The 23,446-nt window shown below is 36.3% G+C and overlaps 1 protein-coding gene across 3 annotated transcripts in view; it reads left to right on the top strand.

Annotated features, from left to right (window-relative positions):
* Positions 1–23,446, top strand: part of Ophn1 (oligophrenin 1) — a 408,982-nt gene that overhangs the window by 119,090 nt on the left and 266,446 nt on the right. For all 3 annotated transcript variants that reach the window (XM_047536395.1, XM_047536396.1, XM_047536394.1), the window contains exon 3: positions 12,741–12,836. In XM_047536395.1, the coding sequence (XP_047392351.1) occupies positions 12,741–12,836 (96 nt within the window). The remainder of the gene's footprint in view (positions 1–12,740; positions 12,837–23,446) is intronic.

Here is a 23,446-nt window from a genome sequence, read left to right as displayed (position 1 = left end):
GCAAGGGGCTGGGGAGATAGCTCAGCTGGTAGAGTGCTTGCCTCGATCCCCAGTACTGCAAAAAAAAAAAAAAAAAAAAAAACACAGTGAGCAAAATAAACTTCCTTTCTTATACATCCCCTGACTTCAGGTATTTTGTTATAGCAGCAGAAAATGGACTAATGTAGTGTCCTAGCAAGGAAAATATTACAGTTATCTGAAAGGTTTTGTGCTTTCCTTTTCCAACTATCTATCTGTCTGAGAATAGGATTTCTTTATATCTTCAACGAAAACAACAGATCACAACAAATTGAATGCAGAAACACATATGATAGTCTAGCTGTTTTAAGCCAGACATTGAAGAGATTTCTAAAAATGTAAAATAATTCCAATTCTTGATACATTACTTAGTTTTTAAAACAGGTTTTTCCATAAAATGTTAAATGTTATGTTAAAATTTAATTGGTTTATTGTTATTTAAAATAAATTAATAAATATTTAAAATAACTATAATATCAATAAATAAAATAGGAATAAACAAGGTTGTTTGGAATAAATAATTAAAATTACAAAAGGGAGTGTAAGACCAAAGTGTTTGAGAACTGCTGACTTACAAAATAGCAGCCTCTATCAGAAGCCCTCGTCTTATCCATCTAGATGATTGCAATAACAGCTTTAGTTACTTAAATGAAATCCTCTTGGATAGTGACTGGTAATATATTTTAGAGGGCTTGTCTTCTAGAAGTGACTTTTTACATCATGTTATCCTAGACCAGCAATATCTTGGATGTAACATGGATTTATATTTAAACCTGGTGGAACAGTTGGATTTGTGATAAGCTAGAAGGAGTTGAATTTCCTTCCTGAGCTCCAGGTATTGCAATGGCATTGACAATACTTAAACATGCTAAATTAGCAGTTGTTTTTGTTGTTTTTGGGTGGTGGTACTTCTGGGGATTGAACACAAGACTTTGTGCATGCTAGGCAAGTACTGTACCACTGAGCTACACCCCCAACCCATTCTATTTATTTATTTACTTATTTATTTATTTTTCTTCTAGGGATTGAAACTAGAGGTGCTTTATCACTGAGACACATCACTAGCCCATTTTGTTTTATTTTATTTCATTTTATTTTATTTTAGTTTTTAAAAATTTCAGACTGTGCCTTGTAAGTTGCTTTGGACCTTACTGAGTCTCTAAAGCTGGTCTCAAACTTGAAATCCTCCTGCCTCAGCCTCCTGAGTCACTGGGATTACAGGCATGTGCTACCATGCCAGACTATTTTTCAAATTTTGAGACAGGATATTGCTAAATTTCAACACCATCCTTCTGCCTCAGCCTCTCAAGTAGCTGGGATTATAGGTGAATGGTACCATGACTGACTAAATTTGCAGTTTTTATTAGGAAACGGATGAAAGAGGGGAAGGCATTTTGCATATATTATATAATTTAATTTTTTGTATAATAATCTGGCGTATTATTACAAATCTGTTTTTCATGGGAGGACACTGAAAGCCAGTACAAATATGAATATGGTACCAGTGTTAATTTGAAGAAAGCTTAGAATTCACTTGAATAAATAAGATATGGAAAAACTTTTTACACACTTTGAATTTTAAAACAGTTATAGATTTATAAGAAGCTTCAAAATAGTCATGTGTACCTTTCTTTTTAAAAATATTTTAAAATTGTAGATGGACACAATACCTTTTATTTTTATTTGTTTTTATGTGTTGCTGAGGACTGAACCTCACATGTGCTGAGTAAGTGCTCTATCACTGAGGTACAACCTCAGCCCATAAGTTCCTTTTTTAATGTGACATCTTGCATAAATACAGTGTAATATCAAAAACAGGAAATTAGTTCCTACAGTGTGCATGTCTAGTTCTGTTCCATTTTGTCATGTGTAGATTTACTTAATCACAGTTACTATCAGGATGCAGAAATGTTTTATCACTTTAAATATCTTCTTTCTACTATCTACTTTCTACTACTTCTTTCTATCTACCCCTTCTACTCACACCCATCTCCCTTCTGCATTCATAGTTTTTTCTTATTTCCATTCATATTTTTTAATGGTACCTTTATTGAGATACAATTTTACAGCATAAACTTCACTTCGTAAGTGTACCATTTAGTGTTTTTTAGTATATTCATAGATGTGCATCCATCAAAACTATTTTAAACAAGAATGTTTTAATCACATCATAAAATGCCCATACCTGTTAGCAATCTTCCCTTTTCTCTCTTCCCCAGAAGCCACTAATTTGTCTGTATATTTGTGTATTTTGGACATGAAACTTAAATGAATTACACAGTATGTGTTGCTTTGTGTCAGTCTTCTTTCTCTTAACATAGTGTTTTCTTCAAATTTTTTAACTAACAAAATCACTTATTACACAGTAATTGAAACAATATATTTTGAAATATGTAGTTTTAGCAAAACAGTTTCAAGTTTCACCCATGTCATAGCATGTTTCAGTACTTCATTGCTTTTGATGGACTGGACAATATTTCAGTGTAGAGATACAGCACATTTTATTTATCTCTCATTATTTGATGAACATTTGTGTTGTACCCACTTATTGGCTAATATAAATACTGTTTGTACAAGTTTTTGCATGTATACGCTTTTTCAGTTTTCATGGGTTTAATTAGGAATGGAATTACTAGGTCATATGGAATTTTTTTGAGGAATTTGCTGTTTTCAAAAACTTCCTTACCATTTTATATTTGTACCCACAGCGTATGAGGGCTTCAGTTGCTCCAAATTCTTGCTAACACCTGTTATTGCCCATATTTTTGACAACCACAATCTTAGTTTGAGGCGTATCTTATTGTAGATTTGATTTGTATTTCCTTAGTAACTAATAATGTTGAACATCTTTTTGTTTGCTTATTGGCCACTTCTGCATCTTTTTTGGAGAAATGATTATTCAGATCCTTTGTATAACTTCCCAAGGATGTTTTTTATTATTAAGCTGTTTTTAAAAGAACAGTTTTAGGATCACTGCAAAAGTAAGGGGAAAGTACAGAGAATTTTCTATATACCCCATTTCCCTACACATGCATAACCTCCTCCACTATCAAAATCCTGCACCAGAGTGGTACATCTGTTATACTTGATGACCTATACTAACATGTGTTGACAAACTTAATTTCATAGTTTATATCAGGGTTTGCTTTTGGTGTTACATATTTAATAGGTTTGGACAACTGTATAATGACATGTGTCCACCATTGTAGTATCACTGCTCTAAAAATCCTCTGTGCTTTGTCTATTTTACCTCTCTTTTTTTAACCTCTAAAAACTGCTAATCTTTTTGCTGTCACTATAGTTTTATCCTTTCTGGAATGTCATGTAGTTGGAATCATTAGATTTTCCATATTGACTTCTTTTACTTAGTAATATGTACTTAAGTTCATTCCATGTTTTTTCCATATCTTCTTGAAACTTCATGACTTTTTGACACTGAGTAATATTTCCTTATCTGTGTCTACCACATTCATTTATCTACTCATCTATTGTAGGAGATTGTATTAGTCAGGGTTATCTAGAGTGTAGAACCAACAGGATATATATGAATAGATATATATTCATATATATATTGAATATATATATATGATATATATAGGATATATATATATCTATTCATATATATATATATTCAATACATAAAGGGGATTTATTAGATTGGCTTACACAATCAGAAGCTGGATAGTCCCACAATGGTCATCTGCAGACTGGACAATTGTAGGAACTAGTAGCTACCCAGTCCAAGAAGCTGAAACCTCATAACAAGTGGGATCAATGATGCAGCCCCATTCTGTGAAAACTCCCTGGAGAGTCACTGGGCAGAGTTCACTCTGGAAGAATGGAGGAGCTAGAGTGTGATATCCTCAGGAGGTCGCAGCAGCAATCAAGAAAGGAAATCTAGAACACTAGAGGAAGGTTAAGGTGAGGAGGATGGGACAGCAGAGAAAAGGTGGAGATCCTGATCTGAAATTGAATTCTATGTGTGTATGAGTTTGTCAGGATGATCCCGACTATTATGTACAATAAAAAAAGGAATCCATTTAAGAAGAATCGAGCTTGTATGTCTTCTGCTTCCTTGTTCTTCTCCCTCTTCCCCTAGCCTCCAATCTATTGCACTGTGCTGCCCACTCTTAGGGATGGGTCTCCACTTTAGTTCATTGTCCCACATGCTAAACATTTCTAGAAACACCCTCACTGAGATAATCAGAAACCTCTTACTCTTTGGCATCTCTTAACCAATCAAGTTGAGAATTCAGCTAAACCATCACATAGATCTTGGTTGCTTCCAAGTTTTTTCAATAATGAATAAAGTTGCTATAAATGTCTTCATGCAGGTTTTTGTGTACACATAAGTTTTTGACTCATTTGAGTAAATGTCAAGGAGTTCAATTAATGTATCTTATGGGTAGAGCATGGTAAGACATGGCCAAATTATCTTCCAAAGTGCCTATACCATTTTGTATGCCTACCAGCAAAGAGAATTCTTGTTGTTCCAAATTCTTTCTAGCATCTAATGTTGAGTATTTTTATATTTGCTTATTTGCTCCCTATAGACTTCTCTGGAGATTTATATTCTCAGGTCTTTTTCCTAATTTTAATTAGATCATTTTGTTTCTTATTATTAAGTTTTAAGAGTTCCCTCTATATTTTGGATACCAGTCTTTTATTAGATGATTCATTTGCAAATATTTTCTCCCAGTCTGTCACTTCTCTTTGGAGTTTATTGACATTGTCTTTCAAAGAGCAGAAGCTTATTTTGAGACAGGGTCCTGCTCTATTACCCAGGCTAGTCTTCAAATCCTGGGCCCAAGAGATCCTCCTGTCTCAGTCTTCTGAGGAGCTGAGACTATAGGTGTACATCAGCATGCCTGCCTGAAAGTAGAAGCTTTCAAAAAAATCGAATGAAGGCCAGTTTATCAATCATTTCTTTTATTGATTATATCTTTGATATTGTATTTAAAATGCCAACAAAATACCAAAGGTCATCTAGATTTCTCCCCTAAATTATCTTCTATGAATGTTATAGTTTTATATAGTACAAATATGACTTTTCATTCCTTTGTGGTCAGAAAACACACTTTGTATAATTTCAGTCCTGTTAAATTGATTGAAGCTTGTGTTTGGCTTACCAGATAGTGTATATCATGGAGAATTTCCCCATGTACTTGAGATGAATGTATATTTTCTTGGTAGAATTTTATAAGAGTGTTTTATAGATTTATGTTAGTTCTAGTTGGTTTACAATTGTAATGGTTAATTTGAATTGTCAACTTGATTGGATTAAGATATGCCAATGATTAAGAGGCTTCTGGGTGTGTCAATAAGGGCGTGTCTAGGAATGATTGGAATGTGGGATAGTGAACTGAAATGGAGACCCTCCCTAAATGTGGGCAGAACTGCCCAATAGGATGGTGGCTTGGATGGAATAAAATTTGGAAGAACAAGGAAGCAGATGCAGAAGCAAGCTTGAGTCTTCTTGAACAGGTTCTTGATTGCTGCTTTGATAGTCCGAGGATATTGGATACTCACTTCTTCACTCTTCCAAAGCGGACTCTGCCAGTGATTATCCAGGTAGTTTCCAGAAGCCTTGGTTTCAGACTAGGGGTAGCACTGTTGATCCCTCTTGTTCTGGGGCTTCTGCCTCTTGAACTGCACAGCTGCTGGTTCCTCCAGCTCTCCAGCTGCAGACAGCCATTGTGGACTATGCAGCTTCTGGTCATGTAAGCCAATCTAATAAATCCCCTTTTTATGATCATAATTCCTGTTGATTTTGTTCCTCTAGAGAACCCTGACTAATACAACAGTATTGTTAAAGTCTTATGTTCTTTGATATTTTTTGTCTATTTATCTATTATTGAACGTGGAACACAAATCTCCAGCTGTTTTTTTTTTTTTTTTTTTTTTTTTTTTTTTTACTGGCTTGTCTAGTTCTTCCTTCATTACTTTAAGATTTTTGCTGCATATATTTTTGTTAGTTATTTGGTAAATATATGTTTGCAATTATGTCTTTCTGATGAAGTGATACTTTTATTATTATAAAATCCCTTTCTATGTTCATAGTCATATTTTTGTCTTTTAAACATTTTGTCTTATAGCCATTTCTCAACTCTTTTGGTTGCTGATTTATGTAATATTTCTGGGATATTTTCTACTGATTACTTATTTTTCTTGAATATGGACTGTTGTTTCCTGTGTCTGTGTGTCTCATAATTCCTTGCTGAAAAGTGAATATTTTAATGTAATAAAATGTGACAATTTGGGAAATTAGATCCTTCACGTTTCTCCAGGATTTGTTGTCATTGTTTGGGATTGTTTTCTTTTATATACTTTCTGGAATAATCGTATAAAGTCTGTATAATTGTTTTATGAAGTCATAGAAGTGTCTAGTAAGTTAGCTTACTGGTCACCTAATGCTTAGACAGTGGTTTCATTAAATACTTGAAACTAGTAAGCTTTCTCACCTTTACTGAAGAATTGTGTGTGTGTCGGGGGGAGGGGTATGCTTTTAATACTCAAATAGGAAGTTGAAAATTTTGTCTTACCCCTTCTTTACTTCTTGTGCAAGGTTAGTCAGGGATGAGAAATTAGTACTGAAGTTCTTAATGGGAATACACAGCCCAGGGTATGCACATATCCCTTCACATACACGTCTTTCTAGATTTCCAAGGATATGTTGGGACTTTTTAAAACCCTAGGTAGGCATTCACTTTCTAATTTGTCATTCTCTCTCTCTCTCTCTTTTTAACTAAGCGTTAACCCCAACTTGTCAAGTTGTCTCAGGTCACCACAATTTTAAATAATTTGAGTCCTAAAATTCTTATGAAAAAATAAATGACCCAGAATAAGCAAACAATACTGAGCAGTAAGCCCAATGCTGGAAGTAATCACAATATCTGATCATCACAATATCTGCTCTCAAATTGTGTAGTACAGAGTTACAGTAACAAAAATAGTATGTTAATGGCATCAAAAGAGCCATGAAAACTAATGGAATAGAACAGAAGACACAGAGACAAACCCTCATAAATACTGTTATCTCATACTAGACATTGTGCCAAAAACATACAGTGGAGAAAAGATAGCCTCTTCAATAAATGGTGCTGGGAAAACTAGATATCCATCTATAGTAGAATGAAATTTAATACCTATCTCTAACCCTGCACAAAACTCAACTCAAAATGGATTAAAGCCCTAGGAATTAAACCAGAAACCCTGCACCTGCTAGAAGAAAATGTAGGCCCAGCACTCTTATCATATTGGCACAGGAACTGAGTGTCTTCACAAGATTCCTAGAGCTCAGGAATTAAAGTCAAGAATCAATAAGTGAGACAGCTTCAAAAACTTCTGCACAGCAAAGGAAATGATTAAGAACATGAAGAGGGAGACAATCTTTGGTAGTTAGTCTTCTGACGGGGGATTAATACTCAGAATGCATTAAAACCTGAAGAAACTTAACACCAAAAAACAAATAACCCATTAGTAAATGGGCAAATGATCCAAATAGACATTTCTCAAAAGAAAAATATAAATGGCCAACAAATATATAAAAAAATGTTCAACATCCTTAGCAATCAGGGAAATGCAAATCAAAATTATACTGTATTATCTCCCTCCAGTTAGAATGGCAGTCATTAAACAATTTCAGATATTGTTTTTGATAAATACCCTCATGGCAGTGCTGTTATCACAGAATGGCCTTCAAGTCTGGACAAGCAAAGACAGACCCTGACAATGAAACTTTCAGCACCTGTCAAACTGGATAAATAGTGATAATTCTCTGGGAGTGCACCTTGAGAAACTCTAATCACATTCTTCCTCCTTCAGGGGCCACTAAAATTTTGATCTTCACAGTTATTGCAGATGTGAGGCTGTTGATTTTCAGTGATGCTGGGGAGCCATTGATTTGATTAACATAACTTAATACAGCACTAAGGTCACTGTTCTTACTTAGATTCATTCCTTTTTCTTGAATAAATAGTACTCAGCTTGTGAAACCTTTAGTTGATTTAGAGAATATTTGCCATGCATATGTCTGATGAAAAACTTATATATACAATATATAAAGATATTTTCAGGTCAATTACAAGAAGAGAAACCATCTAGATATTACTAAAATCCAATCAGTGTATAAGATTGCACCATTAGTTATCATGAAAATGCAAATTAAAATTAGAGAGAGGTAACACTATACTACCATTAGAATTTCTAAAATGAAAATAAATATATAAATTGGCAGGTCTGGTAAGTATATTGATCAGCTAAAATTCTTATATATTTTTTAATAGAAATGTGAAATGGTAGATTACTTTGGAAGACATTTTGACCTTTTCTTACATAGTTAAACATATTTTCCACCTTACCATATAACCCAATTATTGACCTCCTAGGTATTTACCCATAAGAATTGATAACATGTTCCCCAAGGATTTTGCATGTCTTTTTGGGGTACCAGTGATTGAACCCTGGGGTGCTTTACCACTGAGCTACATCCACAGTCCATTTTAATTTTCTTAAAAATTTTGAGACAGGGTCTCAATAAGTTGCTGAGTGTTTTGCTAAGATGCTGAGACTGGCCTTGGTCTTGCCATCCTCCTGTCTCAGTCTCCTGAGTAGCTGAAATTATTAGGTATGCACCACTGCACTCTGCCTTTGTGAATGCTTATAGCAGCTTTATATACAATTATGAGAAAAGATATAAATATCCATGAGTAGATGAATAAATGAATACATTGCGATGTATTTATACAATGGACTATTACTTAGCAACCCAAAATGAATTACTAAACACACATGACAATGAGGATGAATTTTTGAAATATTATACAGACTTCAGTTGGATATAAAATGTATATGATTCAACTTTTATGAAACTCTAGAAAAATATGGTATTGGTATTAGCCCATTTTCTGTTGCTAATAACACGACACTATACACTGGATATTTTAAAGAGAAGAGGTTTATTTTGGCTCATGGCTGTGGAGGTACTTATATGAGGGGCCACATGCCTTCTTGTTGGCAGAGTCCTGAGGTCATACAGGGCATCATATGGCAGGGTCAAGAGACAGGGAGTGTGTGTGAATGTCTGTGTATCTCTGTGGTCTCTCCCTTTTCTTATAATTCAACCAGGTTCCAATCATGGGGGCTCTACCCTAACCCTCTACCTTGTCTAATCCTAAGTACCACTGAGGGCCAGGTGCGGTGATGAACGCCTATAATCCCAGTGGCTCAGGAGGGTTAGGCAAGGGGATCATGAGTTCAAAGCCAACCTCTGCAACTTAGCGAGGCCCTAAGCAACTCAGTGAGACCCTGTCTCTAAATAAATACAAAGTAGGGCTGGGGATGTGGCCAGTGGTTGAGTGAGTGCCCCTGAATTCATTTCCTGGTATATCGCCCAAGAAAAAAGTATCTGTGAGGCTCTTTTTCCATATACCATTGCCAAATTAAGTTTTCTCTTATAATACCTCATGAAGGGGAATGAATTTCAACACATGAAGCCTTGCAGGATACATTCAAACCATAACAAAGTCATAGCAGTGATAAAAAACAGATTGGTGTATTCACAACATTAATTAAGTAATCCTGTTCATGTTCTACTTCATTACCAGAAAGCTTCAAAATGCCCAAATGTCCTATCCAATTACATTCTGGAATCAGTAAAGGTGAAAAAAAACATAGAAGACACATGCACCAATAACAAGGTGATGGAGAAAGAACTCTCTGAGCTTGAAAAAATTATGACATACTGACATGGTGGCAAGGAATGGGAAGTATTGGGGGTATAAAGTAATGATTTCACATTTTTTGAGTAGTTTATGGATACTGGAATGATAAGGAAAAATATCCCATATATGACAAGCCTTTTAAGTGTATCTGAATTCTTTATAGTCCAGATGTTACCCTTCTCCATTATCTAAAATATGAGTCTTTCTTGGCATCTCCTTCAGTACAGAGGCCAAATACATGGAATATTCTGTCAAGGAAGACCTGTCAATGTATGCTTATTCATATATTTGTATATGATTTGTCAGTATTGTCTCTTTTGTTGCTGTTTTGTGAGATGAAGATAGTAATACCTGCCTTTGGGTAGTTGGGAGGAGTAAGTGAAAGTATTTCTGGAAAGTTCTTCTTAAAATTTCAAGACCTGTACAGATGTAAGGTTGTGTTTTGAAGTCTAGGCATCTGGAGAAGAGGTTGGCACAAATAATGAAAGGGGAAATGAGGGCAATTCATTCCTTATTCTATACTTATAAAATATTATAAATGTTCACAATTACAGTACTTGTGCTTTCTGAAGTCTTCAGATAATTCTAGAATAGAAGTGATTAATAACTGTACCTTGTTTGGCTCATGTAATATTTAAGAAATCCTAGTATGTGTGAAGAGCAGGATTTAATGAGTACTTTCATTTAATTTCCCTGAGTGTAACAGAGAGCAGATGGGGAATCCTAGGCCTGTCCTTTTTTGCTGCTGTCTGAAAAGACTAGAAAAAACAGTTTCCAGACATGGAGCCAGTTTTCTGTACTTTTTGCAGATGAAAAATAGACGGATTTGAAGGGTGTGTATGTCCCTCTCATATTTATATGACCCAGAATTTGAAGTGGAAAATGTGATTATAGAGTGTTGAAATTGTGAGAAGCCTTGGTTACGTTGTCTGTAGTCCTGTAACTCTGTAAAACATAGTAATAATAATAAAACATAATAATAATGATGATCACTATTATCATTTTTCTCAATGTGTGTTCAAAGAGTCAAGGCTCTAAATTGTGAAAATCAAGACTTTCTAGAAGTGGGAGCTAGGCAAAATGGTCATTAAATTCTTGGCAGATGATCTGTTCCATCACAGTACCTGAATATGTTTTTGTGTTTGTACTTAATTGTGATAGCTTTTCATTAAAAGAAACAGGTGTGTTGTTGGTCTTGTGTCCATTTACTTAGCCTGAGAACAAATCCTGAAGCTCAGTAAAGCCCATGCATCTTGTAGATATAAAGGTGGAGGATAAAATGGGAGCAAAGGAAGACATAGAGAAAAGGAACCAAAAATGACCACTATTCTTGAGCTTTCCCACAAGATGGTCAAATGGGTTAGTGCTCCTCAAAGCATAAGAAGTTCCAAATTGCCAATTTGGCAAATATTTCAATGAAATTGGCATAGGTGAATTAAAATGGGCTAAAATCATAATCTAGAGCTTATATATTCTTTATTATCATTTGGAATGAAAATAGGTTGTCCTATAAATAGGTTACTGGTACAATATAGTACTTTTTATATGTATAAACTGTTCTATAAATAGGATATTGTGTAAATATGATATCTGGGATGCTGGAACAAATTGGGTTAACAGACATATGAATCCCCTTGGAATTGTGATAAAATGCAGTGTCTGATTTAGTAGGTCTAGGATGGTGCTTGGCCACGTGCATTTCCTTCAGGCTTCCAGGTGATGATGCTATTGCTGACCTAAGGATGACTCTTGAAATAGGAAGGGTCAAGAGGTTGTTCAGCTAGACCTCTTGAAGAATATCATATTTCAACTATAAAGATAATTTCTCAAAATTGTAGCCAAATGTAATGTGTTTTGATTTTATGCCATTATTAATATACTAAAATTCAAAATCATTGACCAAAAATAAAAGCATCTCTCTCTCTCTCTCTCTCTCTCTCTCTCTCTCTCTCTCACACACACACACACACACACACACGCACACTTTTTTTTATTCATTGGTTCCATAGACTGGGTCCCTTGGTACATACTCTGTGAACAGCTAAATCTGTTCCCTTTCCAGTGTCTTAACCCCAGATTGCCATATGGTTTAAATGTGTAAAGTGTCCAGGTGGCACCTGTGTTGTCATGGAGAGGTTCCTGTAGAGGCATACTGACTACCAGGCTTCTAGTTCTAGCTCTGCCACCTAGGACTGGGATATTTAGTGCTATATCTCTAAAATGGAGTTAAGTACATTCTTTCTTTGTAAAATGATTGTGCATATTTTTTCATGAAAGGTAAGAAAGCATTTAGTTCACTGCTTATAATGGAGGCTTCACAAATCCTTAAGGAGGCCCTTTAGAGTGCAATTATAGAGGCTGGGGCTGTAGCTCAGTGGCAGAGCGCTTGCCTACCACGTGTGAGACCCTGAGTTTGATCCTTAGCACTACATAAACATAAAATAAATAAAAGTTTAAAAGAGCACAACTATAGTCAGGTGTGGTGGCACACACCTGTAATTACAACAACTCAGGAGGCTGAGGCAGGAGGATTGCCAGCTCAAAGCCAGACTCAACAACTTAGTGAGGCCTTGAACAACTTAGTAAGACCCTGTCTCAAAATTTTTAAAACAAGAGGTCTGAGGATGTGGCTTAGTGGTAAAGCAACTCTGGGTTCAATCTTGGCATGCGTGCGTGCACACACACACACACACACACACACACGCAGAATACAACTTTGTAGTTTCAGGTCTTCCAGGCTTTGGGCAAAACTGGTCAGAGAAGAGCAGAGTGTAGTATAGAAGCATGTCCCATAACTTTAGGAAGGACTTTTCTAAGCCATTCCCTCCCCTTATTCTTTAACTTATTGTTAAAATATGATCTTTTGTTTAACTTCATTGAGTGCAAGTTGCTGCCTGTCCAGAATACTTCCCTTTGCTCTCTATCTGCTCTAACAGACATGACAAAAGCAATTAAAGGGTAAAAGTGTTGACTATTTTTCCTGTCTTCCTTCTTTTGTAGATTACTCCTCTGCTGTTCAGAAATTCTCACAGACGCTGCAGTCCTTTCAGTTTGATTTCATTGGAGACACTCTGACTGACGACGAGATTAACATTGGTGAGTCTTCAGTTCCACATGGCCACATCTCTCTCTCTCTCTTTTATTTTTTGGTACTAGGGATTGAACCCAGAGATACTTTACCACTAAGCCATATCACCAGTCCTTTTTTATTTTGATTTTAACACAGGGTCTTGTTAAGTTGCTTAGGCCCTTGCTAAATTTCTGAAGCTGGCCTTGAGTTTGTGATCCTCCTGCCTCAGCCTCCCAAACTGCTGGGATTACAGGCACGGGCCACTGTGCCTGGAGACCCTGTAGCTCTTGAGATAGTCCTGAGACTATGTGGCTTCCTTGGTTTGAAGACTGAGCACCTGCACCTCTTCATTCCCTGTGGTCCAGTGTCAAGTCCCTGGGAGGCTGCATATGAAAGATAAGGAAATATTCCCTGTTAGTGATTCTCCCCCAACACAAGCAATTGAGAGCGTGCACTGTGGCACACACCCATAATCCCAGCACTAGGCAGGCTGAGGCAGGAAGATCTCGAATTCAAAGCCAACCTCAAGAATTTAGTGAAACCCTGTCTCTAAATAAAATGTAAAAAATGTCTGGGGATGTGGCTCAATGGTTAAGTGCCCCTGGGTTCAGTAATTGCCAGTAAAAAAAAAAGGAACAACAACAACAACAACAATCAAGACATCTTATAAACCTCCACTGAAGCCCTTGACTCGGTCTGCAGGGGGACTTTTCTTTAAAGCATCTAATGCAATAAAATAAATATTTTTATAGTGGATGATGTAAAGAGTGGTTTTGTGTATTTTCCAAAGTGACCTTGAAATAATGTTCTTCTAATGAACAAATTTTTCTGGAAAGCTTAAAAATTAGTGTTTATGTAAGTCCAATTTTTCAGCCAAAAGGAGGTTTGGCATCTCCCTTGGGAACTGGATGGAACAAATTGTTCCATTAGCTGTGTGATGTTGGAGAAGATTTTTTCCCTCTCTGAGTCTCATTCTTGTCCTCTATAAAACGTTATCAACATCTCTCTCAAAGATGTTACCAAGATGAAATTAAACAGTGGAAGTAAAATAAACTCTGTGTTTGCTTTAGTTGCTATGAAGTTAAATAAAGGGTCCACATATTGGGACTCTTTGGCTAAATGAAGTCCATCACCTATTTTTGTAAATCAAGTTTTATTGGAACACAGCCACCATTATTTTAAGTATTATCTATGGGTGTTTTTTTTTATGGTACAACAGCAGCATTGAGTGGTAGTGACAGTGATTAAGTGACCCTTACTGACTAAAATGTTTACTTTCTGACTGTTTAAGGAAAAGTTTGCTGACCCTTCAGTTAAAGGGTTAGTTTAGAGCATTTGCCAGATGAGAACATTGAACCACTGAACTATTATGAATGATCTAATATTATCAGAAAATGTTAGCAACATAGTTATATTTATAAACCCCAGAACTAAAATATAGAAATTTATTATTATTATTATTATTATTATTATTATTATTATTATTATTAGGGAGTACCAGGGATTGAACTCAGGGGCACTCAACCACTGAGCCACATCCCCAGCCCTATTTTGTATTTTATTTAGAGACAGGGTCTCACTGAGATGCTTAGTACCTCACTGTTGCTGAGGCTGGCTTATGAACTCAGGATTTTCCTGCCTCAGCCTCCTGAGTTGCCGGAATTACAGGCATATAGGCATGTAACACTGCACCTGGCTAGAAATGTATTATTATTAATAGATGATCATTGTAGTAGATTTTAATAACAAAGTATAAAAATATGATAACAGGATATCCCTGCACAGAAGTAGCTTATTGGATGTACTGGTATATCCAATAAGATGTTGTTCTATTCCCTCCTGTTTCCCTAGCACATAAAGGAGTTCCTGGTATATAGTAGATGCTCAATTCATGTTTGCTAAATGAATAAATAATGGATACATTTGCATTGTATTATTGTAGGAGTTATACATTGTTTTTGGAAATTTAGCTTATTTCAATTTTTTTTTACTCTTCCAATTGGAATTGCAATAAATATTTTTATGAGAGTAAGGTTATTGAATATTTTGGATAAATGTGGCTAAGTGAGGTAGTTATTTGTATTTGGATTATTTTCTGATTGATACCATTTCATTCTGCTTCTGTAAATCTATCCTAGTTCAAGGGTATGACTTATAAAAATGTCAGATCATGGGCTCTCAAGTCAGACAGCCCAAATTCGAAGTGCAACTCTGCAAATTACTAGCTGCATATATTTGGCAAGCGATGTCACTTCTTTGAGTATTAATTTTTCTCATCCATAAATGGGGATGTGATAATCAATTCCAGGTGTGCACAGTGCCTAAGTAAATGTTAGCTATTTCAACATTACTGTTAATGTAAGATCTGATTTTTTTGTAGTGCTAGTGTTGGAACCCAGGATCTTATATGTCCTAGGCAATGTCTCTACCACTGAACTGCATCCCCAGCCTGTATTTCTTTCTTAAAATAGCTTCTGTTTTGCCTATCAGTTGATGACTTCTAGGATCTAAGATATATGGTACATGCAATTTCATAAATGCTTCCCTTTTCTGCTAGAATGTTTTGACTTTGAATAAGTACCCATTTGCCTCAAAGGCCAAGCAATAGGCCTGAAACATTTCCCATGTCATCCTTTATATTGAACTTTGTGCTTCAACTCTGTCACCCCTCTGAATGTCAATACAGTTGTCACTAATGCCATGTTGGAAAGAGTGTGTGAGCTTGAGTATAGTGACTTACAGACAAAAATAGAAATGACTCCCTGGCACTGCTAGATTTCTGTGGGTGTCTGTGGGCTCCATGAGAGCTGTTGGCTGTGACATCTTTGCCTCTTGATGTATGACTTACAATAACCCTTTAACTCACTCTTCATTTGCCTGCCAATTTCAGGAACTCCTAATTATCATCTGTCCATTACTCTAACGAACTGACTTTATTAATGGGAACTGAAGAGAGATTTTGAAAATCCATTGGCCTATTATGGTCATTATCCTTGTTGAATTTATCATTTTGAAAGCTGGGATTTGTGGTGGGACTGAGAGGAAGAGCCAGTGCTCCAACAGCTGAGGCTGAGGCTCTTTGGAGGCTTTGAGAAGAAATCTTGGGGGCCCTACTGGGCAGCTATTGTTGGGACAGAACAGTTGCTCTGGAAGCAGAGACAGCAGAGTGTGCCAGCCCTTCAGTTGCCAACATTACTGGCCTTGAGTCAGTACATCTTCTGTTTCACTGGAAAAATTCTTAAAAAGTATAGTTAGGATGGAATATTGGGTTGGGTTTTTAGATTTCACATTATATGTGCAGAGGGCCTGTGCATAATGGATTTTTTCATGACGGCTCTAAGAGGTAGCTCAGTTGTATGAACCCCATTGCAGAACCTAGGGGAGATGGCAGTTATTCTAGAGCACATGTGGGAAAGCCTAAGGCTTCTCTGAAGAGTTCCTTCCCTTATTGATCAGCTCTACTATCTGTCCTGAACAGTCTGTGTAGAGCAAGAACAAGTGGGAGATGGTGTCTCACTACATATTTGTCACTTTTTAAAATCAAGATAGCTATGCTTTTACTTGGCATTGTCTGGCTTTTTCTTGACCTCTGTGACTTAGAAGCCAAAGAAAATCTATCTCAGATGTTTATGGAGTCTGCTAAAGCAGATTTGAGTTTTATTCACTGGCAGTGGGATCTTGGCCATGTTACTTGTTCGCATTGAGCTTGTTATTCTCATCCATGAATTGGGGAGCATAATCTACCTTAAAAGGTTGTGAGGTGTGAATCAAAGAATGTATATATATCAGGGAGTATATGTAAAGCATTTAGCTTAGTGTCTGGCATTAAGTTGGTACTCAGTAACTCGTAGTTGTTATTGACTCTTCTAGAAACGTAGTAGAAGTCAATTTATGGGCAAAGGTAATGTTTTGAAATCATACTTCCCAAATTAGCTGCCAAAGGAAAGTGTAGAAGCATAAAATGTCAGTGCTGGCAGGGAACTTAGAGAGTATCTAGTTCAGTTATTTCTAATATAATTTCAGATCAGAATCTCCTAGAAATCTTATTTATCCAGAGTCTCAGGACCTATCTTATACCAAATGAATTATTATGGAACCCCAGGACAGTTTTCAGGCCCTTTGAAACTGTGCTCCTTGGATCCTCAGTGTCTTCCATCCACCCAAGCTCAAATTAAGTAGCTGTTTGTGTTGGGCTCCCATGTACAAATTTGCTTCAACAATGGAATTTACAGGTTAAAAAATAAAAGAAGCTGGTAACTTTTAGAGTGTGTGCCAAACATGTTTTACCCAAGTTAGAGAGAGAGATATTAAGAGAGTTAGAGAGAGAAATATTGAGCTAGTTCACTCTCATTTTACTATGGGGAAACAAAGACTCAGAGGTAGGGAAATAATTATTGAATGTCTTACACAGCTAGATAGTGACAGATTTACTACTAAAATCTGTGTATTCTAAAGCCCAATTCATCAATCGAACAATTTTTGGGGTACCAGGGATTGAGTCCAGGGATGCTTAACCATTGAGCCACATCCCCAGCCATTTTTATATTTTTACATTTTATTTTGAGACAGGGACTCACTGAGTCACTTAGGGCCTCACAAAGTTACTGAGTTTGGCTTAATTCTACAATTTTTTATTGACAGGTTTTTATAGTCAAATATCCTGTCCTCATAGAACTTCCATTATGGTAAGTTTTAGGATGAACTTTAGACAGATGACTTTTTATATCATCATGGTTATAGGAGCAAGAAAGAAGAATGTTTCCCACATAGACTTAAGAGACTCTCCTTCCTCTATTCTAAGGATCACAGATAGGTATTGTTCATTAGTCAATAGAGAGTGTCCAATAAGTTCCATAGACCAGGGAGTCAGAGACATGGAACAAACCTCCCTGCCCTCAGAGGATCTCATGGTCTATTGAAGGAGGTTGATGACCAGACAGTTGCAATACAATGGGATAAGTACTTTGGTAGAGGTAAGCACATGGTAGCCCCTAATCCAGATTGGGATGTGTGTGTGTTGGTGGGGAAGTGGTGGGGAGAATAAACATGGAGGCCTTCTTAGAGAAGTTTTATCAGTGTCAGTTGCAGAGCTAGGGTGAGGCAAAACAGGTGGTCAAAGCTCTGATTTAAGGAGGCAGTTATTCTCAGGTTTATATAAGTGCAGACTGACACCTGAGAGTGAATATGCTTCCTTAAATTTTGCAACCTAGGTGCCTGTTTTGCTTCACCTCTCTCGTGGTCGTGACCTATGTTAAATTTCTGAAGAATGAATGAGATTTTGGATAAGACAGGCAGAGAAAACAGAATGAGATTATCTCTTTTAAATTTTGATTCATTGTACACAAATGGGGTACAACTGTTGTTTCTCTAGTTGTACACGAAGTAGATTTGCACCATTTGTGTAATCATACATGTACATAGGGTAATGATGTTTGTCACGTTCTGTTTCCTTCCCCCACTCTCTCCCCTCCCCTCTTTTTCCTCTATACAATCCATCCTTCCTCCATTCTTAGCTCCCTCCCACCCCTGTTATGTATCATCATCTGCTTATCAGAGAGATCATTCGGGATTTTTGGGATTGGCTTATCTCACAGAGTCAGTTTATCTTTCTTGAATCTAGAAGCAAATTGAATATGACTGGAAAAAGTGGACAGGATTCAGTGATAACAGAGATATGCAGGGGATAGATTCTCAACAGGTGATGAAAATAAGCAAAGGAGGCTAGATCGAGAATGGTAATTGTTAATCTCTTTCAATGACAATATTGGGGATGAGGCTTATGGCACACAGAAAAGGACAAGTTCCAGCTAAAAGCAGTATCCTCAAATGGATTCCAGTGATTATTGTCATCTGAAATTTGAACCCAGAATAGTCAGAGTGTCAGATTTGTTTGCCAGAAGGAAATGTCCAGAAATTGTATGCATAGCATCTCTTTTTAAGTATTAGCAATTACACAAAATTTAAAATACTGTTCAGACTGACAAAATATACATGTGGGCCAAATATAGTCAGTGGGTTTTTTTTTTTTTTTTGTGCTTATAATTTTTTTTTTTATTTTTTTACGTTTACATAGGGTAATGATGTTTATTATATTTTTCCCCTCCCCCCCACCCCTCCCACCCCTCTTTTCCCTCTACACAGTCCTTCTTTCCTTCATTCTTACTGCTCTCCTTAGCCTAACTCTAAACCTAACCCTAAACCTAATGCTAGCCCGTCCCACCCCCCATTATACGTCCTCATCCGCTTATCAGCGAGATCATTCGTCCTTTAGTTTTTTGAGATTGGCTTATCTCACTTAGCATGATATTCTCCAATTTCGACCATTTGCCTACAAATGCCATAATTTTATCATTCTTCATTGCGGAGTAATATTCCATTGTATAAATATGCCACAGTTTCTTTATCCATTCATCAACTGAAGGGCATCTAGGTTGGTTCCACAATCTGGCTATGGTGAATTGAGCAGCAATGAACATTGATGTGGCTGTATCTCTGTAGTATGCTGATTTTAAGTCCTTTGGGTATAGGCCAAGGAGTGGGATAGCTGGGTCAAATGGTGTTTCCATTCCAAGCTTTCTGAGGAATCTCCACACTGCTTTCCAGAGTGGTTGCACTAATTTGCAACCCCACCAGCAATGTATGAGTGTTCCTTTTTCACCACATCCTCGCCAACACCTATTGTTGCTTGTATTCTTGATAATCGCCATTCTAATTGGGGTGAGATGAAATCTTAGGGTAGTTTTGATTTGCATTTCCCTTATTACTAGGGATGTTGAACATTTTTTCATATATCTGGTGATTACTTGTACATCTTCTTCTGTGAAGTGTCTGTTCATTTCCTTAGCCCATTTGATGATTGGATTATTTGTATTCTTCGTGTAGAGTTTTTGAGTTCTTTATAGATTCTGGAAATTAGCACTCTATCTGAGGTATGGTTGGCAAAGATATTCTCCCACTCTGTAGGCTCTCTCTTCACATTTCTGATAGTTTCCTTTGCTGAGAGAAAGCTTTTTAGTTTGAATCTATCCCAGTTGTTTATTCTTGCTTTTATTTCTTGTGCTATGGGAGTCCTGTTAAGGAAATCTGATCCTGAGCCAACAAGTTGAAGATTTGGACCTACTTTTTCTTCTATAAGATGCAGGGTCTCTGATCTGATTCCGAGGTCCTTGATCCATTTTGAGTTGAGTTTTGTGTAGGGTGAGAGATAGGGGTTTAGTTTCATTCTATTGCATATAGTTTTCCAGTTTTCCCAGCACCATTTGTTGAAGAGGCTATCTTTTCTCCATTGCATATTGTTGGAACCTTTGTCTAGTATGAGAAAATTGTATTTATTTGTGTTTGTGTCCATGTCCTCTATTCTGTACCATTGATCTACCTGTCTATTTTGGTACCAATACCATGCCGTTTTTGTTACTATTGCTTTGTAGTAGAGTTGAAGATCTGGTATTGCCATACCCCCTGCTTCGCTCTTGCTACTGAGGATTGCTTTAGCTATTCTAGGTTTTTTATTCTTCCAGATGAATTTCATAATTGCTTGCTCTATTTCTGTGAGGTACATCATTGGGATTTTAATTGGAATTGCATTGAATCTGTATAGAACTTTAGGTAGTATAGCCATTTTGACGATATTAATTCTGCCTATCCAGGAACATGGGAGATCTTTCCATCTTCTAAGGTTTTCTTGAATTTCTTTCTTTAGTGTTCTGTAGTTCTCATTGTAGAGGTCTTTCACCTCTTTTGTGAGATTGATTCCCAAGTATTTTATTTTTTTCGATGCTATTGTGAATGGGGTAGTTTTCTTAATTTCTCTTTCTGAAGATTCATCACTTATGTATAAAAATGCATTGGATTTATGAGCATTGATCTTGTAACCTGCTACTTTACTGAATTCACTTATGAGTTCTAAAAGTTTTCTGGTGGAATTTCCAGGTTCCTCTAAATATATAATCATGTCATCAGCGAACAGGGATAGTTTGAGTTCTTCTTTTCCTATTCGTATCCCTTTAATTTCTTTGGTTTGTCTGATTGCTCTGTCTAGAGTCTCAAGGACGATGTTGAATAGAAGCGGTGAAAGAGGGCATCCCTGCCTTGTTCCAGTTTTTAGGGGGAACGCTTTCAGTTTTTCACCATTTAGAATGATATTAGCCATGGGCTTAGCGTAGATGGCCTTTATAATGTTTAGGAATGTTCCCACTACCCCAATTTTTTCTAGTGTTTTGAGCATGAAGGGATGCTGTATTTTATCAAATGCTTTTTCTGCATCTATTGAAATAATCATGTGATTCTTAACTTTAAGTCTGTTGATATGGTGAATGACATTTATTGATTTCCGAATGTTGAACCAACCTTGCATCCCTGGGATAAAACCCACTTGATCGTGGTGCACTATCTTTTTAATATATATTTGTATGCGATTTGCTAAAATTTTGTTGAGAATTTTTGCATCGATGTTCATTAAGGATATTGGTCTGAAATTTCTTTCCTTGATGTGTCTCTGTCTGGTTTAGGTATCAGGGTGATATTGGCTTCATAGAACGAGTTTGGTAGGGTTCCCTCCTCTTCTATTTCATGGAATAGTTTGAGGAGTATTGGAATGATCTCTTCTTTAAAGGTTTTGTAGAACTCGGCTGAGAACCCATCTGGTCCTGGACTTTTCTTTGTTGGTAGGCTTTTGATGACCTCTTCTATTTCATTGTTTGAAATTGGTTTATTTAAGTTGCGTATGTCCTCCTCGTTCAGTTTAGGTAGTTCATATGTCTCTAGAAATTTGTTGATGTCTTCAAGGTTTTCTGTTTTGTTGGAGTATAGATTTTCAAAATAGCTTCTAATTATGTTTTGTATTTCACTCGTGTCTGTTGTGATGTTTCCTTGTTCATTCCGAATTTTAGTAATTTGAGTTTTCTCCCTCTTTCTCTTTGTTAGTGTGGCTAAGGGTTTATCAATTTTATTTATTTTTTCAAAGAACCAACTATTTATTTTATTAATTTTTCCGATTGTTTCTTTTGTTTCGATTTCGTTGATTTCGGCTCTGATTTTAACTATTTCCTGTCTTCTACTACTTTTGGTATTGATCTGCTCTTCTTTTTCTAGTGCTTTGAGCTGTAGTGTTAAGTCGTTTATTTGTTGATTTCTACTTCTTTTTTTGAATGCACCTCATGAAATAAATCTTCCTCTAAGTACTGCTTTCATAGTGTCCCAGAGATTTTGATATGATGTGTCTTTGTTCTCGTTTACTTCTAAGAATTTTTTTATTTCCCTCCTGATGTCTTCTGTTATCCATTCATCATATAATAGTGTATTATTTAGTCTCCAGGTATTGGAGAAGTTTCTGTTTTTTATTCTGTCATTTATTTCTAATTTCAATCCATTATGATCTGATAGAGTACAAGGTAGTATCTCTATCTTCTTGTATTTACTAACAGTAGCTTTGTGGCATAAAATATGGTCTATTTTAGAGAAGGATCCATGTGCTGCTGAGAAGAAAGTGTATTCATTCTTTGTTGGATGGTATATTCTATATATGTCCGTTAAATCTAAATTGCTGATTGTGTTGTTGAGATCTATAGTTTCTTTATTCAATTTTTGTTTGGACGATCTATCCAGTGGTGAGAGAGGTGTGTTAAAATCGCCTAGTATTATTGTGTTGTGGTCTATTTGATTTCTGGAATTGAGAAGGATTTGTTTGACGTACGTGGATGAGCCACTGTTCGGGGCATAGATATTTATGATTGTTATGTCTTGCTGATTTATGCTTCCCTTAAGCAGCATGTAATGTCCTTCTTTATCCCTTCTGACTAGTTTTGGTTTGAAGTCCACATTATCTGAGATGAGGATGGATACTCCAGCTTTTTTGCTGTGTCCGTGTGCATGGTATGTTTGTCCCCATCCTTTCACCTTTAGTCTATGGGTGTCTCTTTCTATGAGATGAGTCTCTTGCAGGCAGCATATTGTTGGATTTTTCTTTTTAATCCAATCTGCCAGTCTGTGTCTTTTGATTGATGAATTCAGGCCATTAACATTCAGGGTTATTATTGTGATATGATTTGTATTCCCAGTCAATTGACTCATATTTGTTTTTGACATGATTTGGTTTCTCCTTTATTTGGCTATTCCTTTAGGCTAGCGCCTCCTGTTGCTGATTTGCATCGTTGTTTTTCATCTCTTCCTCATGGAATATTTTGCTGAGAATGTTCTGTAATGCTGGCTTTCTTTTTGTAAATTCCTTTAGCTTTTGTTTATCATGGAAGGATCTGATTTCATCATCAAATTTGAAGGTAAGTTTTGCTGGGTATAAGATTCTTGGTTGGCATCCATTTTCTTTCAGGGCTTGGTATATGTTGTTCCAGGCCCTTCTAGCTTTTAGGGTCTGGATTGAAAAATCTGCTGATATTCTTATTGGTTTCCCTCTGAATGTAATTTGATTCTTTTCTCTCGCGGCCTTTAAAATTCTGTCTTTATTTTGTATTTTGTATGTTAGGTATTTTCATAATAATGTGCGTTGGTGTGGGTCTGTTGTAATTTTGTATGTTTGGAGTTCTATAAGCCTCTTGTACTTGGTTTTCCATTTCATTCTTCAGATTTGGGAAATTTTCTGTTATTATTTCATTGAATAGATTGTTCATTCCTTTGGTTTGTT

This window comes from Sciurus carolinensis, chromosome X (assembly GCF_902686445.1).
Source record: "Sciurus carolinensis chromosome X, mSciCar1.2, whole genome shotgun sequence".
In the NCBI taxonomy this organism is placed as follows: domain Eukaryota; kingdom Metazoa; phylum Chordata; class Mammalia; order Rodentia; family Sciuridae; genus Sciurus; species Sciurus carolinensis.
The sequence above is the reverse complement of the archived record's forward strand: the minus strand, read 5'-3'. Positions and strand labels throughout refer to the sequence as shown.